This window comes from Rousettus aegyptiacus, unplaced genomic scaffold, assembly GCF_014176215.1.
Source record: "Rousettus aegyptiacus isolate mRouAeg1 unplaced genomic scaffold, mRouAeg1.p scaffold_m13_p_7, whole genome shotgun sequence".
NCBI lineage: Eukaryota > Metazoa > Chordata > Mammalia > Chiroptera > Pteropodidae > Rousettus > Rousettus aegyptiacus.
In genome coordinates, this window is record NW_023416310.1 from 106,229,545 (window position 1) to 106,244,269 (window position 14,725).

The window sequence follows — 14,725 nt, forward strand, 5'->3', positions numbered from 1 at the left end:
CCCCTCAAGCATTTCCAAAAGCATTTTATTGAGTGCCCACGCCATGCCTGCCCCCGGACTGGCGGTGCTGGGACACAATCCTCGCTGTCCAGGATCGTGCCCAGCCACCCTCTCATTCCAGAACTGGCTAAGAAGAAAAGAAGAGTTCGTGGGCAGTCAGGAATTGGTGTGCTCCTGGATCCAGTTCAGGTAGTAGGCCACGTCAGTGTACACACCCGGCTTGTTGCGGTCGCCACAACCTGAGCCCCAGCTGACGATGCCTCGCAGGATGAGCTGGCGTTCTGCAGCCTCATCCTCACACACCAGCGGGCCCCCGGAGTCACCCTGGGTCAGGGACACGAGGCTCAGCACCCTTGGCCTAGGGTCTGCATTCGACTGGGCGGGGGGAGAGCGCCAAGCCTGCCCAAGGGCTCACCTGACACGCATCGGTGCCACCCTCTAGGAAGCCAGCACAGAGCATGCCAGGGGCAAAGGCAGTGCCATGCACGTCAGGGGCAGAGCAGCGCTCCTGAGAGATGAGGGGCACCTGTGCCTCCTGCAGGAAGGTGGAATATTCCTCCGCTCCTGCAAACCGAGAGAGCTTTCCTCACACCAACTCCTCTCAATGCTAGGTCACCTGGCTGCGCCAGGCTCTTCCAAACCCACTAATATCCTACCTCCCTCACAGCAAACTCGTGAGAGAGGGAACTGCCGATAACCCTATTTCCCAGACCAAGAAACAGGCCCGAGAGGAGCAGGATGTGAATGGGCGGGGCTGGGCAGGGCTGTTTTGGAAGCCCACCCTCATCCCAGCCAGCGTCTCAGAACCTTGCTCTCCAGCTATCCACCCTGCATGAGCACTGGGCAGGTGTCCTAGTTCGCCTTGCCGTCCAGTGCCCAGAGTGAACCAAGAGAAAGTGTCTTTCTTTCCTTACCCTCAGGAAATTTGAGAGTGAATCCCAGGCCCTGACAGGAGTGAGCTGCAGAGACAAGGGCCCTGCATGTCCTTATAACCCACCAGTTCAGTGCCTCCGGCCTCTGGTGGTACCAAAGCTGCGGGCTTCTCTGGCCTACCCGGTAGACCAGAGGTTTCCCTCCTGCCTCCAGTCATTCTGCCTACCCTCGAACTGGTGGCCCCAGCCGGCCACTTCGCAGACCGTGGCCTCGGATTCCGCGGGGCGGGCGGCGCTGCTCGGAAGGCACACGGGCTGAACCGAAGGCGACAGGCGCACGCAGTTGCCGTCCGCGCTCTCCTGCAGGCGCAGTAGCGCTAACCCAGACAGGGAAGATCGTGAGTCCGGGAAGTCGGATTCCTAGCTCTCCGCACCGTTCCCCTGATCCCTGCCAGGAGCCCCCACGTACCCAGGTCGTGCTGGTAGGTAATGGACGAGAAGGCCTCGTGCAGGTGGTAGGTGCGCACGGCCAGCGTCTGGCACTGTGCACAGCTCTGGTTATGGCGGTCCTGGCCCAGCACCACCGTCAGCTCCTCGGGCGCCGGCCTGCGGGCAGGGTGCGAGCAGGACGCGAGCTCAGAGCCAGCCACCCGCGGCCTAAAGGAGCCACCCTCCCCGCTCCCTGCTCGCGAGCCCCTTTCTGGGTTTCGGCTTCCTCCTGGGGAGCTCTGGAGGGGAAAGGGGGGAGGGAAGGCACGGGTTCGGGTGTCGCGCGGAAGCTGGGCACAAAGGAGAGGAGCAGGTCCTGGGCTGGCGCTGGGCAAGCGGTACTGGCCGGTTCTGCAGGCAGTGAGCTGCGGTCAGCACCCAGCAGGGGGCGATGAGGCTGCCAGCGCAGAAATTGTGGCCCCAGTACAGCGCTGCGATGTAGGGGTGCGCGCCGGGCAGCGCCACCAGTCCCCCGCTGACACGGCTCATTGAGGACAGCCGTTTCCGGACTCGCTGTCCGCAGCCCGCCGGGCCCGTACTAGGCAAGGGAGTCCGCTGCTCCGGCATCGCGAGCGAGGCTGTGGGGAAGCCCGTACTGAGACTAGGGAGATTCAGGAGCGGCTGCAATGTAGCTCGGCCCCTGTCCCCTCGGCTCCGACTTTCCGCCCCTTCCTTAGCTAACACTGGGGCTTGAGGCGGGGTCTGGGTCGTGGTCTGAGGCTTCTGCAATGCAGAAAGCGAGGGCAGTGGGAAGTCCTGGCGCCCCTGAGGCATCCGGGGCGCTGCCCGGGTTGGGGCTTGGCACGGTGACAAAAGGCAATATTCCCAGCTTAGCCGGTCGCCGCTCCGCACGAAACACCACGGCCGGGTGTCATTGTCCGGGTTACTGTAACCACAGAAGGAAGCAGTGTTAGAGCGTGGGGAGTCCGGGAGAGCCCTGGGGAGGAGGGGGACGCCCTGCCCCGCCCCACCTGGCTCACCGGCAGAAGGCATAGTGGCCGAGTCCCCAGTTCAGTTCTTGCTCTGCAGTCAGGTTCCGGTAGGTGGCTTCCAAGGCCCAAGGCTGACACCGTGCTCCAGAGAGCGTCGTGTCAGCTGTGCCACGGTAGCTGAGCCCACGGCCGTGGTAGCAGCTCGCCTTAATGTCTGGGGAGAGAAGAGACTTCCTGCAGCCAGGAGATGGTACTCTCTTCCGCCACCCTCTCAGCCACTTTCCCTGATCTCTCTCATCCCTCTCTGCAAAGCCATCCCCACGTGGACGGGGCTTCTGCTCCCCCCTAGACCATAACTCAGCTGTCCCTAACCTTTTTGGCACCAGAGACCCGTGCTCCTTAAAGAATCTAATGCCTGATTATATTAGGTGGAGCTGAGGCAGTGTTGCTAGCGCTGGGGAGTGGCTGCAAATACAGGTGAAGCTTCCATTGCTAGCCTGATGCTCACCTCCTCTTGTGCTGCCCAGTTCCTAACAGGCGACAGACCAGTATTGATCTGCGGGGGGGGGGGGGGGGGGCGAGGGTGACCATTGCCCTAACTCACCCACGTCGCAGTTCCGACCTGCAAAACCCTCCGGGCAATGGCACAGCTGATGGCCATCTGCCTCCAGGCAGCGGCCCTGGTTGAGGCACGGGTTGGTGGGACAGACTGGGGGAAGAAGCGCACTGAGCCACATCTGGGTCCAAAGACTTGGCAGAGAGCTCTCCGCCTTCCACAGGTATACCACCTGGCCTCCTGCCAGCTGCTCCCAACCTTTGACCCTTGTCCCTGCTTGTAGTCAGTTCCTATGGATCCACTCACCCCGGCTGGCCAGTAGCTTGCAGTGGGCTTGGGAACCCTGGCACTGGCACTTGACCACATCAGCCGCCTTAAGTTTATGCCATGTTTCGTTTTCATGGAAGAACTGGAAAAGCTGAGGCTCGAAGCACTTTTCTGGGGACAGAGTAGGGTGGTGGTCTCTGGAGAGGCTGAGACCATGCCAAGTCTCCAAGGACCTCTTCAATAAGTGGGGCTGCTCCTGTTCTCCCGCCCTCCTCCATGGCCCTCAGCATCTCTTTACCCCTCTGGCAATGCTTCCCGGTCAAGTGTTCTGGACAGATGCAGTGTGGGCCTCTCGGCATGTTCACACAGGTCCCTCCCCGCCAGCAGGGGTTGTGTTTGCTGCAGTGGTCTGAGAGATGGACCACAGTGGGAGGAAGAGTCAGACAGATGGGACCCAAGTCCATACCCAAACCAGCTTGTCTTATGACCTTGTTTCCAGGCTTTAGTTTACCCACCTGCAAAATGGGGCTACACCCTCCCAGAACTTCTCCCTCTGGAAGGAGAAAAGGGGCTGAGTGGGCCAAGAATCCCAGATGTGTAGGGTCTTATGATACCCAGGAGAGTAAGTAGGGGGAAGGAGAGGGCCTTGGGCCACCCCAGAGACTGTGTATGGCACCTTGCACTTTCTTGGGCTCCAGGCAGTATGCCCATCGCTGGTCCTGGTCAAAGTTGGGAGTAGTAGCACACCTAGAGAAAAAGATAAGGCTCTCTGCTCTGCCCATGGGGCTGGCATGCCCTCCCCTGTCACAGCCCCCTCTCTCCAAGCAGGGTTCCTTGGGCAGAAGGATGGGCAGAGTCCATCTCCCCAGGACCCTGCTTTAATACCTTCTGGGTCATCTTACCAAGGCCGGGGACCGTGTTGGCCCCTGGGGGTGCATTTGTGGTATAGCTGCTGGTGGTACTGGAAAGGGAAGTGGCAGGGCTCCCCAGTGACAGTGAGAACTGCAGGGATAACACACTCTCTGAGGACATTCCCTATGCCCAAACTCCCAGGCACCACCCTCAGAGTCTAGTTGGAAAAGAGTAGACCCTTAAAAAGATCATTATGCCTTCAAGTGTCCTGCTTAAGAAGTTGGGTTTCAGAGTTAGATAGCTGGAGCAGACCTCAACTCCATCACCTGCTACCTGTGAGACCTTGGGTAAGTCTGCAGCCCGCCCCCCACTTTAGGAGAGGTTTTGCCACAAAGTGGTACTTCATAAATACTTGTTAAATGTCAAATTCACCTGACTACTCTGAGCTTTAGTTTCTTCTCTATAAACTGACAATAATAATGCAGTTGAAGAGTGTCAGTTTTGCAAGATAAAAAGTTCTGGAGATGGTGGTGGTGATGGATGCACAATATGAATGTGTACTCAATGTCACTGAATTGTACACTTAAAGTGGTTAAGATCATAAATTTTATATCATGTCTATTTTACAATAAAAACATTTTAAAATGATGATATCTATATATTAGTACAGAAAGGTGTTCATAATTTTAAATGAAGAACAGCATGTTAGTATGGTCCTATTTTTGTACAAGTGCATTTACATATGCATAAAAAAGAAATCTAGAAGGACATTCTCAAAATTTATAAGAGTGGATTTTGGAAGATAATGGATTATGGATGACTTTTTTTTCTCTTCTACACTTCTGTAATTTCTAAAGTTTTGGCAATAAAAATATGTTGCTATTATAATTTTTAAAAATAGTATTTTAAAAATAGCATCATTATTCACAGATTCTGTGTTTGTGAATCTGCCTTCTCGCTAAAATTTATTTGTAACCCCCCAAACCAATTCTCAAGGGGCTTTCATGATCATTCAGACATGCACAGAATGGTGAAAAATTTGAGTTGCCGGAAATGCACATTCCCAATTGAGGTCAAACTAGGTGACACTCTGCTTCTGGTTTCAGCTCTCCTACTATAAACAAGTGTCTTTTCACGGTCTATTTAGTGCCACGTTTTTCACATTTTGGTAGGTGATTTCACTGTCGAAAATGGCCCCCAAAATAGCGCCAAAGTGCCGTCAAATGTTCTGAAATGCAAGTGGGCTGTGATGTGCCTTATGGAGAAGATACATGTTTTAGATAAGTTTGGTCTAGGCATAAGTTATAGTGCCATTGGCTGTGAGTTCGATGTTAATGAATCAACATATATATTAAGCAAGATGTCTTTAAACAGAATCACACATAAAACAAGGTTGTATATTGACGGTTAATGAAAACATTGTGACCAGAGGCTCACAGGAACCCAACCCTATATTTCAGTATATTTGCTAATTCAGTGTTCACGGTGACTTTAGAGAACATGATTACCACAAATAATGAAAATTGAATGTATCTACTTTAGAGGAGTATGGTGAAGCTTAAATAAGATAATCCTATAAGACACTAAAGTTGGCACATAGTACCTGCTCAATAAGCATTAGCTATTATTTTTCGTTAAAGGCACAGTGCGCTCGCTTAGGGCCGAACCAGTGGCAGGACAATAAATGAAGAGAGAGGGGTCTGAGATGGACTTTTTAGATGCAAATAGGATGGACAGAAAGGAGGATTATCCTGAGTAGGTGATTGGGCAAGGGCAGGGCACCCAGGTTGGATCAGGCAAGAGGGCAGAGCAGTTTGGCTTGGTGCAGGGTGCTGAGAGTAGACTGAGGCAGTCAGAGCCGGATGTGTTGGGCCTCAGTGCCATGCTAAGGGGCTAGGCCAGATTCTACCAGGCCAGGCTCATCAAGGTAGGAGCCTTCACAAGTCTAAGTGAATGTTTAGTGCCCAGAAGAATGAAGGCAATGTGTATCTAACTCAGAGTTTGAGGTGGTGAGAGCTAGCCAACATCCCCCACCTAAAAGGGAGCTTAATAAGAAAAGCTAATATATTTTAAGCATTTACTATACACCTGGTGGTAGGCTGAATTCCTTACATGGGTTTATGACTCATTTCTCCTTCCCAACAACCCAAAGAGGTTTACTGTGATCAGTGGTTTTACAGATGGGGAAATTGAGGTTTGAAGAGGTCGAGGCACTTGCCCAGAGTCACCCAACTCATAACAATTCATTTGGGCTCTAGAGCCCTGCAGTTGATCTTTCCTTGTCCATTGATGGCCCTGGCCTCTCTATGGCATAACTGATGCCTATGAGATGTATTGAAGACAGGAAAAGGAAGGGGGAGGCTGGGGAAACTAAGGAAGACTGGCAGGCACTGGACTGGACATTCAGATACAGCCCAAGCCCTGCCCTCAAGGAACACACAGCTAACTATCACTCTGTGCCCCCAGGGCTCATGGGCACAGAGCTAGCACACAGCAGGCACTCAGGTCTGAATGCCAGCCAGAGGACTCTGGGGACAAGAGTAACAGTATGCCCAGGGTCCTGCCCCTTGACCCAAGAGACCGACAATTGGCTCACTCCTGATCATACTCATTCCCACCCCAGGGTAGGGGTATCTTAGAGGGTGGAGCTAGGTTACTTACCCACTGTGTGTTTGTCCCCCTCCATATGTCTGTCCATGTGCTTATACACCATAGGGGCTTTCCGAGGTGGAATCTACAGGAGGAGAGAAGGGGCAAGGAACTTGCCCAGAAAGTCATAGCCTGCCCCTGATTCCACGCTAGTCTCCAGGTTCTTCTCACAGCCCACACATGCAGACATGTCCTCACAAAACCTGGACCCCTTCCTCCTCCCTCCTTAAGGTTGCCGTCCTCCAGAAATGCAGATCATGCCCTCATATCCACTGTCTCTCTCCTCCACTTGGGCCTTCTGGGCTGGTCTCACCTTTCCACACAGGCCCTTCCTGTCGCCTGGACCAATATGTCATTGGTAAAGACCAAAGCTGTATAGGAACCCCCCAGGGCCATCCCAGCACAATCCTCTTAGTTCCCACAGCCCTCACCAAAAGTGCTGATTCCAGGCTCACCAGCAGAGACCCCAGAAGCAGCAGAGCCCTCATGGCGTCTGTCTGTTGGTCCAACTACCTGCCCAGGCGTCCAGATCAATAGAGTTGGCCAAAGGTCTCTGAGTCCTGGGGAGCGGAAATTGGTCCAGCTGCCCTCCTGGGCAGCTGGGGCACCGGGTTGTTTGCAGAAAGCCAAGCAAAGCAGCTTGCTTGGTAGGCCCCCAAGGGTGGAGGAGTTTCGGCATTGGGGTAGAATGATAAGGAGCTGGGTTCCCCCATCTCTTTCCCAGATGAGTGGGACTGCAAACAGAAAGGAGACTTCTTGTTCCAGGTCCTATTGTGGATGAGGAGGTTAAGGAAACCCCAGAGATGCTCCCTGCTGTATGGATTTTATGGATTTTGGAAGGTGTGCTCATTTTTCATTACTGCACACAATGAACCACAAACTTCACAACTTAAAGCGATATCCACTTATAAGTTCACAAATCAGTAGGATGGAAGTCCATCAGTGCGTGACTGGGGTTTCTGCTCAGGGTATCACAAAGCTGAAACCAAGGCTGAGTTCTCTGGAGGCTCTAGGGAAAAATTTACTTCCAAGCTGTTCAAATTGTTGGCAGAATTCAGTTCCTGGCTTTTGTAGGACTGAGGTCCCTGTTTCTTTGTAGGCTGTCTGTCAGGGGCCACCCTTAGCTTCTAGAGGCTGCCTGCATTTCTTGCCATTTGTCCCTCTCCATCTTCCAAGCCAGCACAGAGAGTCTCCCCCATGTTGACTCACTCTCTTGCATGCTGAATCTCCTTTGCCAGGAAGAACCCTGTCCCTTTTAAGGGCTTACCTGATTAGGTCATGCTTGCCAAAGATAGTCTCCCTATCTTAAAGTCAACTGATTTGGGACTTTAATTACATTTGCATCATTCTTCCACAGAAACATCTAGATTAGTGTTTGATTAAAAAACTGAGAGAAAGTAAGTGTACACCAGTGGGTGGGAATCTTGGGGGCCATCTTAGAATTCTACCAACCACAGAAAGTGAACCAAGAAAGTAAATGATCCATGAGGAAAAACGCTTGAGCAAAGGAGCTAAAATGTGCCCTTGGGTACAAAGGAGGGAGATGGGGTAAACACATGTCATTTTCCTGGTCAGTATCCACTAACCTTGGTTTAGTAATGACACCTTGATTGTTCTTTTAGAAATCATTCCTTTATTCTCCCATGAGTCTTTAGTGCCGCAGACTCTACACTCCAGTCTTGGGCTGGAGGTGTGGCCTCGATCTGACCAATAAAAGTCTGGCATCTGTAGACCACAGCGATTGGTGCAGGGAATGGTCAGACACAAGATTGGCCAGAGTCGGCTGCAGGACTTTTTCACCAGAACTTTGGGTAAAGATATACTTTCTTCCCACTGGAGTCTCTAAAAATGTGAGTCTTAAGATGTTGATGACCATCTTTGTCGTTGCTTGGGAGGGGCTGCTTGACAATGAAGCCTACACATAGGAAAAACAGATCGAGTAAGAAAGGAAGGATCAGAGACACTGTGGGAGGCATCTCCGAGATGGTCCCCAGTGATCCTCATACACTATGATTCATGCCCTTGTGTATAGTCTCTTCTCACACTCAGTCAGAGATGTTCTGTGTGTCCAGTAGAATGTAGCAGAAGTGATAGCGTTTGACTACCAAGCCTAGGTATTGCAGTTTCTGCCTTGGTCTCTTGGATCGCTCAATCTGAGGGAAGCCAGCTGCCATGCTCTGAGGACACTCAAGCAACCCTGCAGAGAGGGCCGTGTAGAGAGAAAGTACCAATTTTACAGCTAGCACCAATATGAAGGCCACGTAAAAAAGCCATCTTGGAAATGGGTGCTGCAGCCCCAGCCAACATCTGGCCTGCAGGCTCATAAGAGACCTCAAGCCAGAACCATCCAGCTAAGCTATTCCTGAATTTTTGTTTTTATTAAGGTAAAGTTAACATATAACTGAATTCTTGAACCTCAGAAACTGTGAGGAATGATGATGGATTGTTGTCTTAAGCCATAATTTTTAGAGTGATTTGTTACCCAGCATTTGACAACTAGTACAGATGGATTGATCTCTGATGACTCTGATGGAGAACCTGGGTGCTAAAACTAGAAGAACCCTCACGAATTCTCAGTCACGTGAACCAATAAAACCAATTTGAATGGATTTCTCTCACTTTTCTAAGGAGTCCTGATTGATACAAATTAATCTGTGGGAAATGAAGTAGAGACAGAATGTAGCAGTTTTACAGTTCTGCTGGAAGAGAGGCCAGGGGAGACTTCCTGGAAAGAAACCCAACAAGCGGAGGGCAAGAAAGGTAAGGGTACCTTTTCAACAGTTGTTTTCAAAGGTCACAGGAAGTGATAACTTAAGACCGCGATAGAAGTGAAACTAGGTGATATATAGATGAGCTTGTTAAAGTGAAAGCATCTTGGTTCTTGATTCCACCCAAGTACAGATGAGGCCCAGGGCCAGTCTCACATCTGCCCCTTCATCTTGGTGAGAAGCCCACTCTCCTTCAGAGTGGAAGGGGCCTTTACAAGAGGTCTTCACAATGAGTAAGGGTTTGTGGAGGAGGAGAAGAGGACTTCCAGGCAGAGTGAGTAATATAACTTCACAGAAACATGGATGCAGCACTTTCAGATTGAGAATGTGCCGAGCACAGGATGCTTTGTAGGAAATGTGAGATGGGGACTGAGGATGGATGTTCATGAGGATTTGGATGTTCTACATCTATTCCTCCTTCCTCTTCCTCTAATTTCCCAGTTTCTATTGGGGAAGGTGGGGTCACCATTCTACCACTGTATGGTAAAAGGGTGATTTCTAGTGACCATCTCTTACTGTGGAAGCCTAATAGACCAGATCACCCTCTCCCTACCATCACATAGCCAAAGAGACCTGTTTAAAACACACACACTCTCTCTCTCTCTCCCTCCCTCTCTCTTTCTCTCTCTCTCTCTCTCTCTCTCTCTCTCTCTCTCTCTATATATATATATATATATATATATATATATATATATAATTTCAAAATAGCGTCATTTGTACTAAACCTGATCTAATTGCAGCTTCAACCTCTCCCAGAAACATAATCTTAATCAACCAGGATAGAATTTTCTGGTTAAGCACCAGTAAGCTAACAAGTCTAATAGGCCCTCTCCATCCCCTAGAGAATTGAGGCAATCTCCATCATAAAAACCCTTCCTCTTCTCTTCCAAGTTCCAAAATAATCCTTCCTTTTCTTTCACTAATAGGTCCTTTGCCTCACCCTTCTTTCTACAAAAATCCTTCCATTTTGTACAGCCCCTCAGAGCACTCTTCTCGTTGGCTAGATGGGATGCTGCCTGATTCATGAATTATTTAATAAAGCCAATTAGATCTCCAAATTTATTTATATGAATTTTGTTTTTAATAGACCTAAACTTGGCCAATGGGTGTTCTCTCCCCAGACTCTGAGCAGCCACACAGGGATTGTGAAAAGAGTCGGAAGTCTGGCACTGCACCACTTGTGCCCAGACCAGATTGTCCCTGCTACAAGACATGTGAGGATGCCTTTGAAAAACCAAGCTTAAGCAGTAAGGAAATTCAAATTCATCATTTCACATCACAGGAGATCTAGAGGAGAGAGGGGCTCCAAGAACAGTGCCTTCAGTGGTTTAACAATGTTATCAAGAACTCAAATTCTTTCTTCTTTTTATTTTCTATGGTCCTCAGTGTGCAAACCTTCAGACTGACTCTCTCCTAGTCACAAGAAGCTGCCACAGCTCCAGGAATCACATAAACTCCAGTGAAGAAGAGGGACCTTCCCTTCCAGTAAATCCTCCTTAGAAATGAGGAAAATATCCTGACAGAAATCCCACACATACCTCCATTCATGGTTCATTGGCCAAAACTGGGTCACCTGACACCCCTAAACCAATCTGTGGTCAGGGTAGGAAATTTTCATAATTGGCTTACGTGAATCAATCCTGGAGCTAGGTCAGAGACATGTGAGGTAAAGGGGACATTGGACCAAAATTGGGACTCTGCAAACAAGAAAGATGAGTGACATGCATATTAGATGGATAACCACAGTGTCTGCTGTAATTCCTGCTTCCTGATCCTCTAGGGGCCCTTAATTCTTGCCTATTTCCAGCCTATACCTTCTAATTGATGCCGTGAATCCCTGAGGAACTTCCCATAAAGTAAATTCCCTTTTGTTTAAGTAGCTGGAGTCATTTTCTGTTGCTTGCAGCCAAGAACTCTCTCTCTCTCCCTGATGCCTCAAGTCTAAGTAGCCTCCAAGTTCTGTTCATTCCACCACCTAAGTATTTCTCCCATCACTCCACTTCACTTCATTCCTATTGCCACTTTCTTTGACTTGCAGAAAATTCAATATGACTACGGTGGTGGAACAGAACTTGAGAGCTTGTGGTGGACATATATCATTTCTCTTGTGTCAACGTAAGTAAAGTCCAAACCTGTAGAGAATTTTTCTATGAATTTATCTGAGCCAAACTGACAACATTGCCAGGGAGCAAGATCTCAAATGCTCTGGACAATGACAGTTTTGCAGCTTCTTTTATATCTTTGGAATTAAGGAGGGAACATAAGGAAGATGACATGAAGATGGGAGAAGGTGAGGTACAGAATAATTAACAAGATTATGTTGAGGGTGGTTATACCTCCAAAGGGGTCTGAAAAAGAAAACTACCTCTGGCATTTCAAGAGTGTGTTAACCTAGATACACAGAAACAATGGACAGGGTTTGCTCAAGGCAAAGATAAACCTTTCACTAAATAAGTTATATGCCTGGGGCATGACTATTCACCATGACCTTCCCAGTTAGAAATCTATAATCAGATCTCCCCATTAGGTTACTTTGGGATATACCCCCTTTCTCATCCACACTTATTTAGCATTCATTCTCCCTTTTTCTAGTAATGGCTTTTTGATATAGTGATGTATAAGAAATATATATGTGTATGTTTATATACATAGTCATCCAGATGACCAAAATATATTTCTTAGATTTATTTGGTCTTCATCCACAGTTCATCCACACACTGCTGGTGTCTGACAATTGGGACCAGAAACCCTTTTAGGCTCTCAGTGTTCCTTTGGGGAAGCACTCATCCCCTCCTCCATCAATGTGAATAAAATAAAGCTTACCCATCCCTCAGCTGAGGGAGGAGTGGGCATGTGATCCAGACCTAAGCAATCAGGACGCTGCCTCCCACTGTCCTCAATGAACACCTGAGTCAAATCAAACCAAGGAGAGGCACCCCCAGGATTTTTGCTGGAATTATGAAGATAGAAGCTTTTCTTTTTATATAAATTGCCACATTGGCAAGAAGTGAGTTTGGAGCTGCTGGCAGCCATCTTGAACATCTGAGAGGGAAAACCTGCCTGAGAATAAAGCAACACAGATTAAAAACAGAGTCAGGGAGGAGGAAAAATGGCATAGATTATAGAGGCTCTGTTCATCCCTCTGGCGATCAAATCAAAGTTGTGACAGAAACAAGGAGTAGCAGCAAGGAAAAATCACCTGGGATCTAGATGAATAAGCCATATAACTAAGGAGAAATCCAAGAAAACACTCTGCAACAGCAGAAGGTAGGACAGAGCAACCCGGTCCTGAGTGGCTGAGTGAGACAGAGGCTGTGGCAGCCGCAGAAGTCTCTTAAAGGGGCCACGTTTGCGAGTGGATTTTCGCATGACAGACCTGCTCACTCTGAGCACCAGTGCCTGTTCAGCTGTGCACAGGGGGCACGAGGGACTTCCATGGAGACATTTTCAGAGTAAGGGTCTAGGTGAGACTCACTTGGTACAGAAGTGTTGACAGTATCCATTGTTCCTTGTTGAGCCCTCTGCACTACCAGTGCACCCGACACAGCACCACCATAGCTGTGACGTCATCAAACTGGATAACAGAGGTCATTCTACTCAGAGGATTCCCTGAAACCCTGCCTCCCCCAACTCATGGCTCCACCCAAGCCACATTCAGGTGTATCCTCGGTGAATCAGGTGCTCCTTGCTGAGACTCACACTAGAGGCAGCCACGGTTTATGGTCTGGCCTTTTGAGATATCTATAAGCACAGCATCTGTGGATTGCTTGCTGAATCTTCACAGGTGGCCTCAAAAGGGTAGAGGCTTGGGCTAAGTTTGGCCTGCAGCTGAAACTCTCTAAGGACTGTGCCACTGGACATCAACTTCACAAATCCACACTAATAAAACCGGGAGACTTAGGAGCTTTGCTTAATACATAGAAACAGACATGGAAAGGCAGCCAAAATAGGAAGACAAAAAAACAGAAACCACATGGCAGAACAGAACAGAGATCCAGATATAGTGGACTCAAATAATCTAACTGATGCAGAGTTCAAAACACTGTTTATAAAGATGCTCAATGAACTTTTGGGAAATGTAGAGAACTCCAACAAGGAGATAAAAATGGAGATGGAGATTATAACAGGGAACCAGTCTGAAATGGAGAACACATTATCCGAGATGAGAAGTTTATTAAGTGAAATAAACAAAGGAATAAACAAAGTGAATAAAGAAGAGGATCACATGCCCTAGCTAGAGGACAGGAAAGCCAATCAGGACACTCAGACAGAATGACAAGAAAAAAGAGGCCAAGAACATACAGATGATTTAAGGAGGATATGGGACACTATTAAGGCTCCAAATATTCGTCTGATCAGCATAGGTGAAGAAAATCAATATGCTAAACAGCCGTTTGAAGAAATAACGATGGAAAACTTCTCTAACCTGGTGAAAGAAATGGACATAAAACCCCAGGAAGTTCAGAGGATTCCAAAAATCAGGGATCCAAAGAGGCACAAACCAAGACATATCATAATTAAAATGCCAAAGGTTAAATACAAAGAAAAAAAAATTTAAAGCAGCAAGAGAAAAGCAAATAATTACATATAAGGGAACACTCATATGACTGGTAGCTGATTTCTCAAGAGAGACTATGCAGGACAGAAGGGCTTGGCAAAATATATTCCACAGAATGAAGACCCAGGATATACAACCAAGAATAATTTATCCAGCAGAGCTATCATTTAGAGTTGAAAGACAGATAAAAAGCTTCCCAGACAAAAGTAAACTAAAGGAGTTTATCACCACCAAGCCAGAATTACAGGAAATGTTGGAGGGACTTCTTTAAGAAGAAAAAGCATGTATCAAAAACAGGAATAAAGAATGGTAACAACTATATTCTTATCAATAAGTACCTTAAATAGAAAAGAATTAAGTGCTCTAACCAAGGGATAGAGTGACTAAAAGGATAAGAAAACAAGACCCCTACATATGAAAAGGAAGGGAATGGAAAAAGATATTGCTGTGATGAACCTAGAAGGTATTTAAGTCAGACAGAGAAAGAAAAACACTATATGATTTGACTTATATGTGGAATTTAAGGAATGAAAAGAACAAAATAATCAAAAACAGACTCACGAACATAGTGCACGATTTGGTGACAGACAGAAGGGAGGGGGTGGGGGGCTGGGAGAATGGGGTAAAGGGTTAAAGAAGTACAAATTCATAGCTGACCGATGGTCACAGGGATGGGAAGCACGGCATAAGGAATGCAATTAGCATTAATTAATACATTGGCTAGGTGGAGGTCATGGGAGGGAGGGAGCAATTAGGGGGATCATTTTACTAGCTATATAGAT

General features: G+C 48.2%; 1 protein-coding gene across 3 annotated transcripts in view; it reads right to left on the reverse strand.

Moving 5' to 3' along the window:
* F12 (coagulation factor XII) overlaps positions 1-14,725 on the reverse strand; it is a 23,576-nt gene continuing 8,851 nt past the window's right edge. The window contains exons 4-17 of one of the 3 annotated variants that reach the window (XM_036225137.1): positions 7,049-8,532; positions 6,630-6,702; positions 4,019-4,118; positions 3,793-3,863; positions 3,415-3,525; positions 3,156-3,287; positions 2,898-3,002; positions 2,342-2,507; positions 1,708-2,247; positions 1,342-1,478; positions 1,100-1,249; positions 915-959; positions 416-564; positions 12-324 (exon numbers count right to left, since the gene is read on the reverse strand). In XM_036225137.1, coding sequence (XP_036081030.1) covers positions 157-324; positions 416-564; positions 915-959; positions 1,100-1,249; positions 1,342-1,478; positions 1,708-2,247; positions 2,342-2,507; positions 2,898-3,002; positions 3,156-3,287; positions 3,415-3,525; positions 3,793-3,863; positions 4,019-4,118; positions 6,630-6,702; positions 7,049-7,105 — 2,004 coding nt within the window. In that variant the 5' untranslated portion in view covers positions 7,106-8,532 and the 3' untranslated portion in view covers positions 12-156. Of the gene's footprint in view, positions 325-415; positions 565-914; positions 960-1,099; positions 1,250-1,341; positions 1,479-1,707; positions 2,248-2,341; positions 2,508-2,897; positions 3,003-3,155; positions 3,288-3,414; positions 3,526-3,631; positions 3,670-3,792; positions 3,864-4,018; positions 4,119-6,629; positions 6,703-7,048; positions 8,533-14,725 lie in introns of those variants that run through there. The other 2 variants (XM_036225139.1, XM_036225138.1) reach the window with 2 other exon arrangements.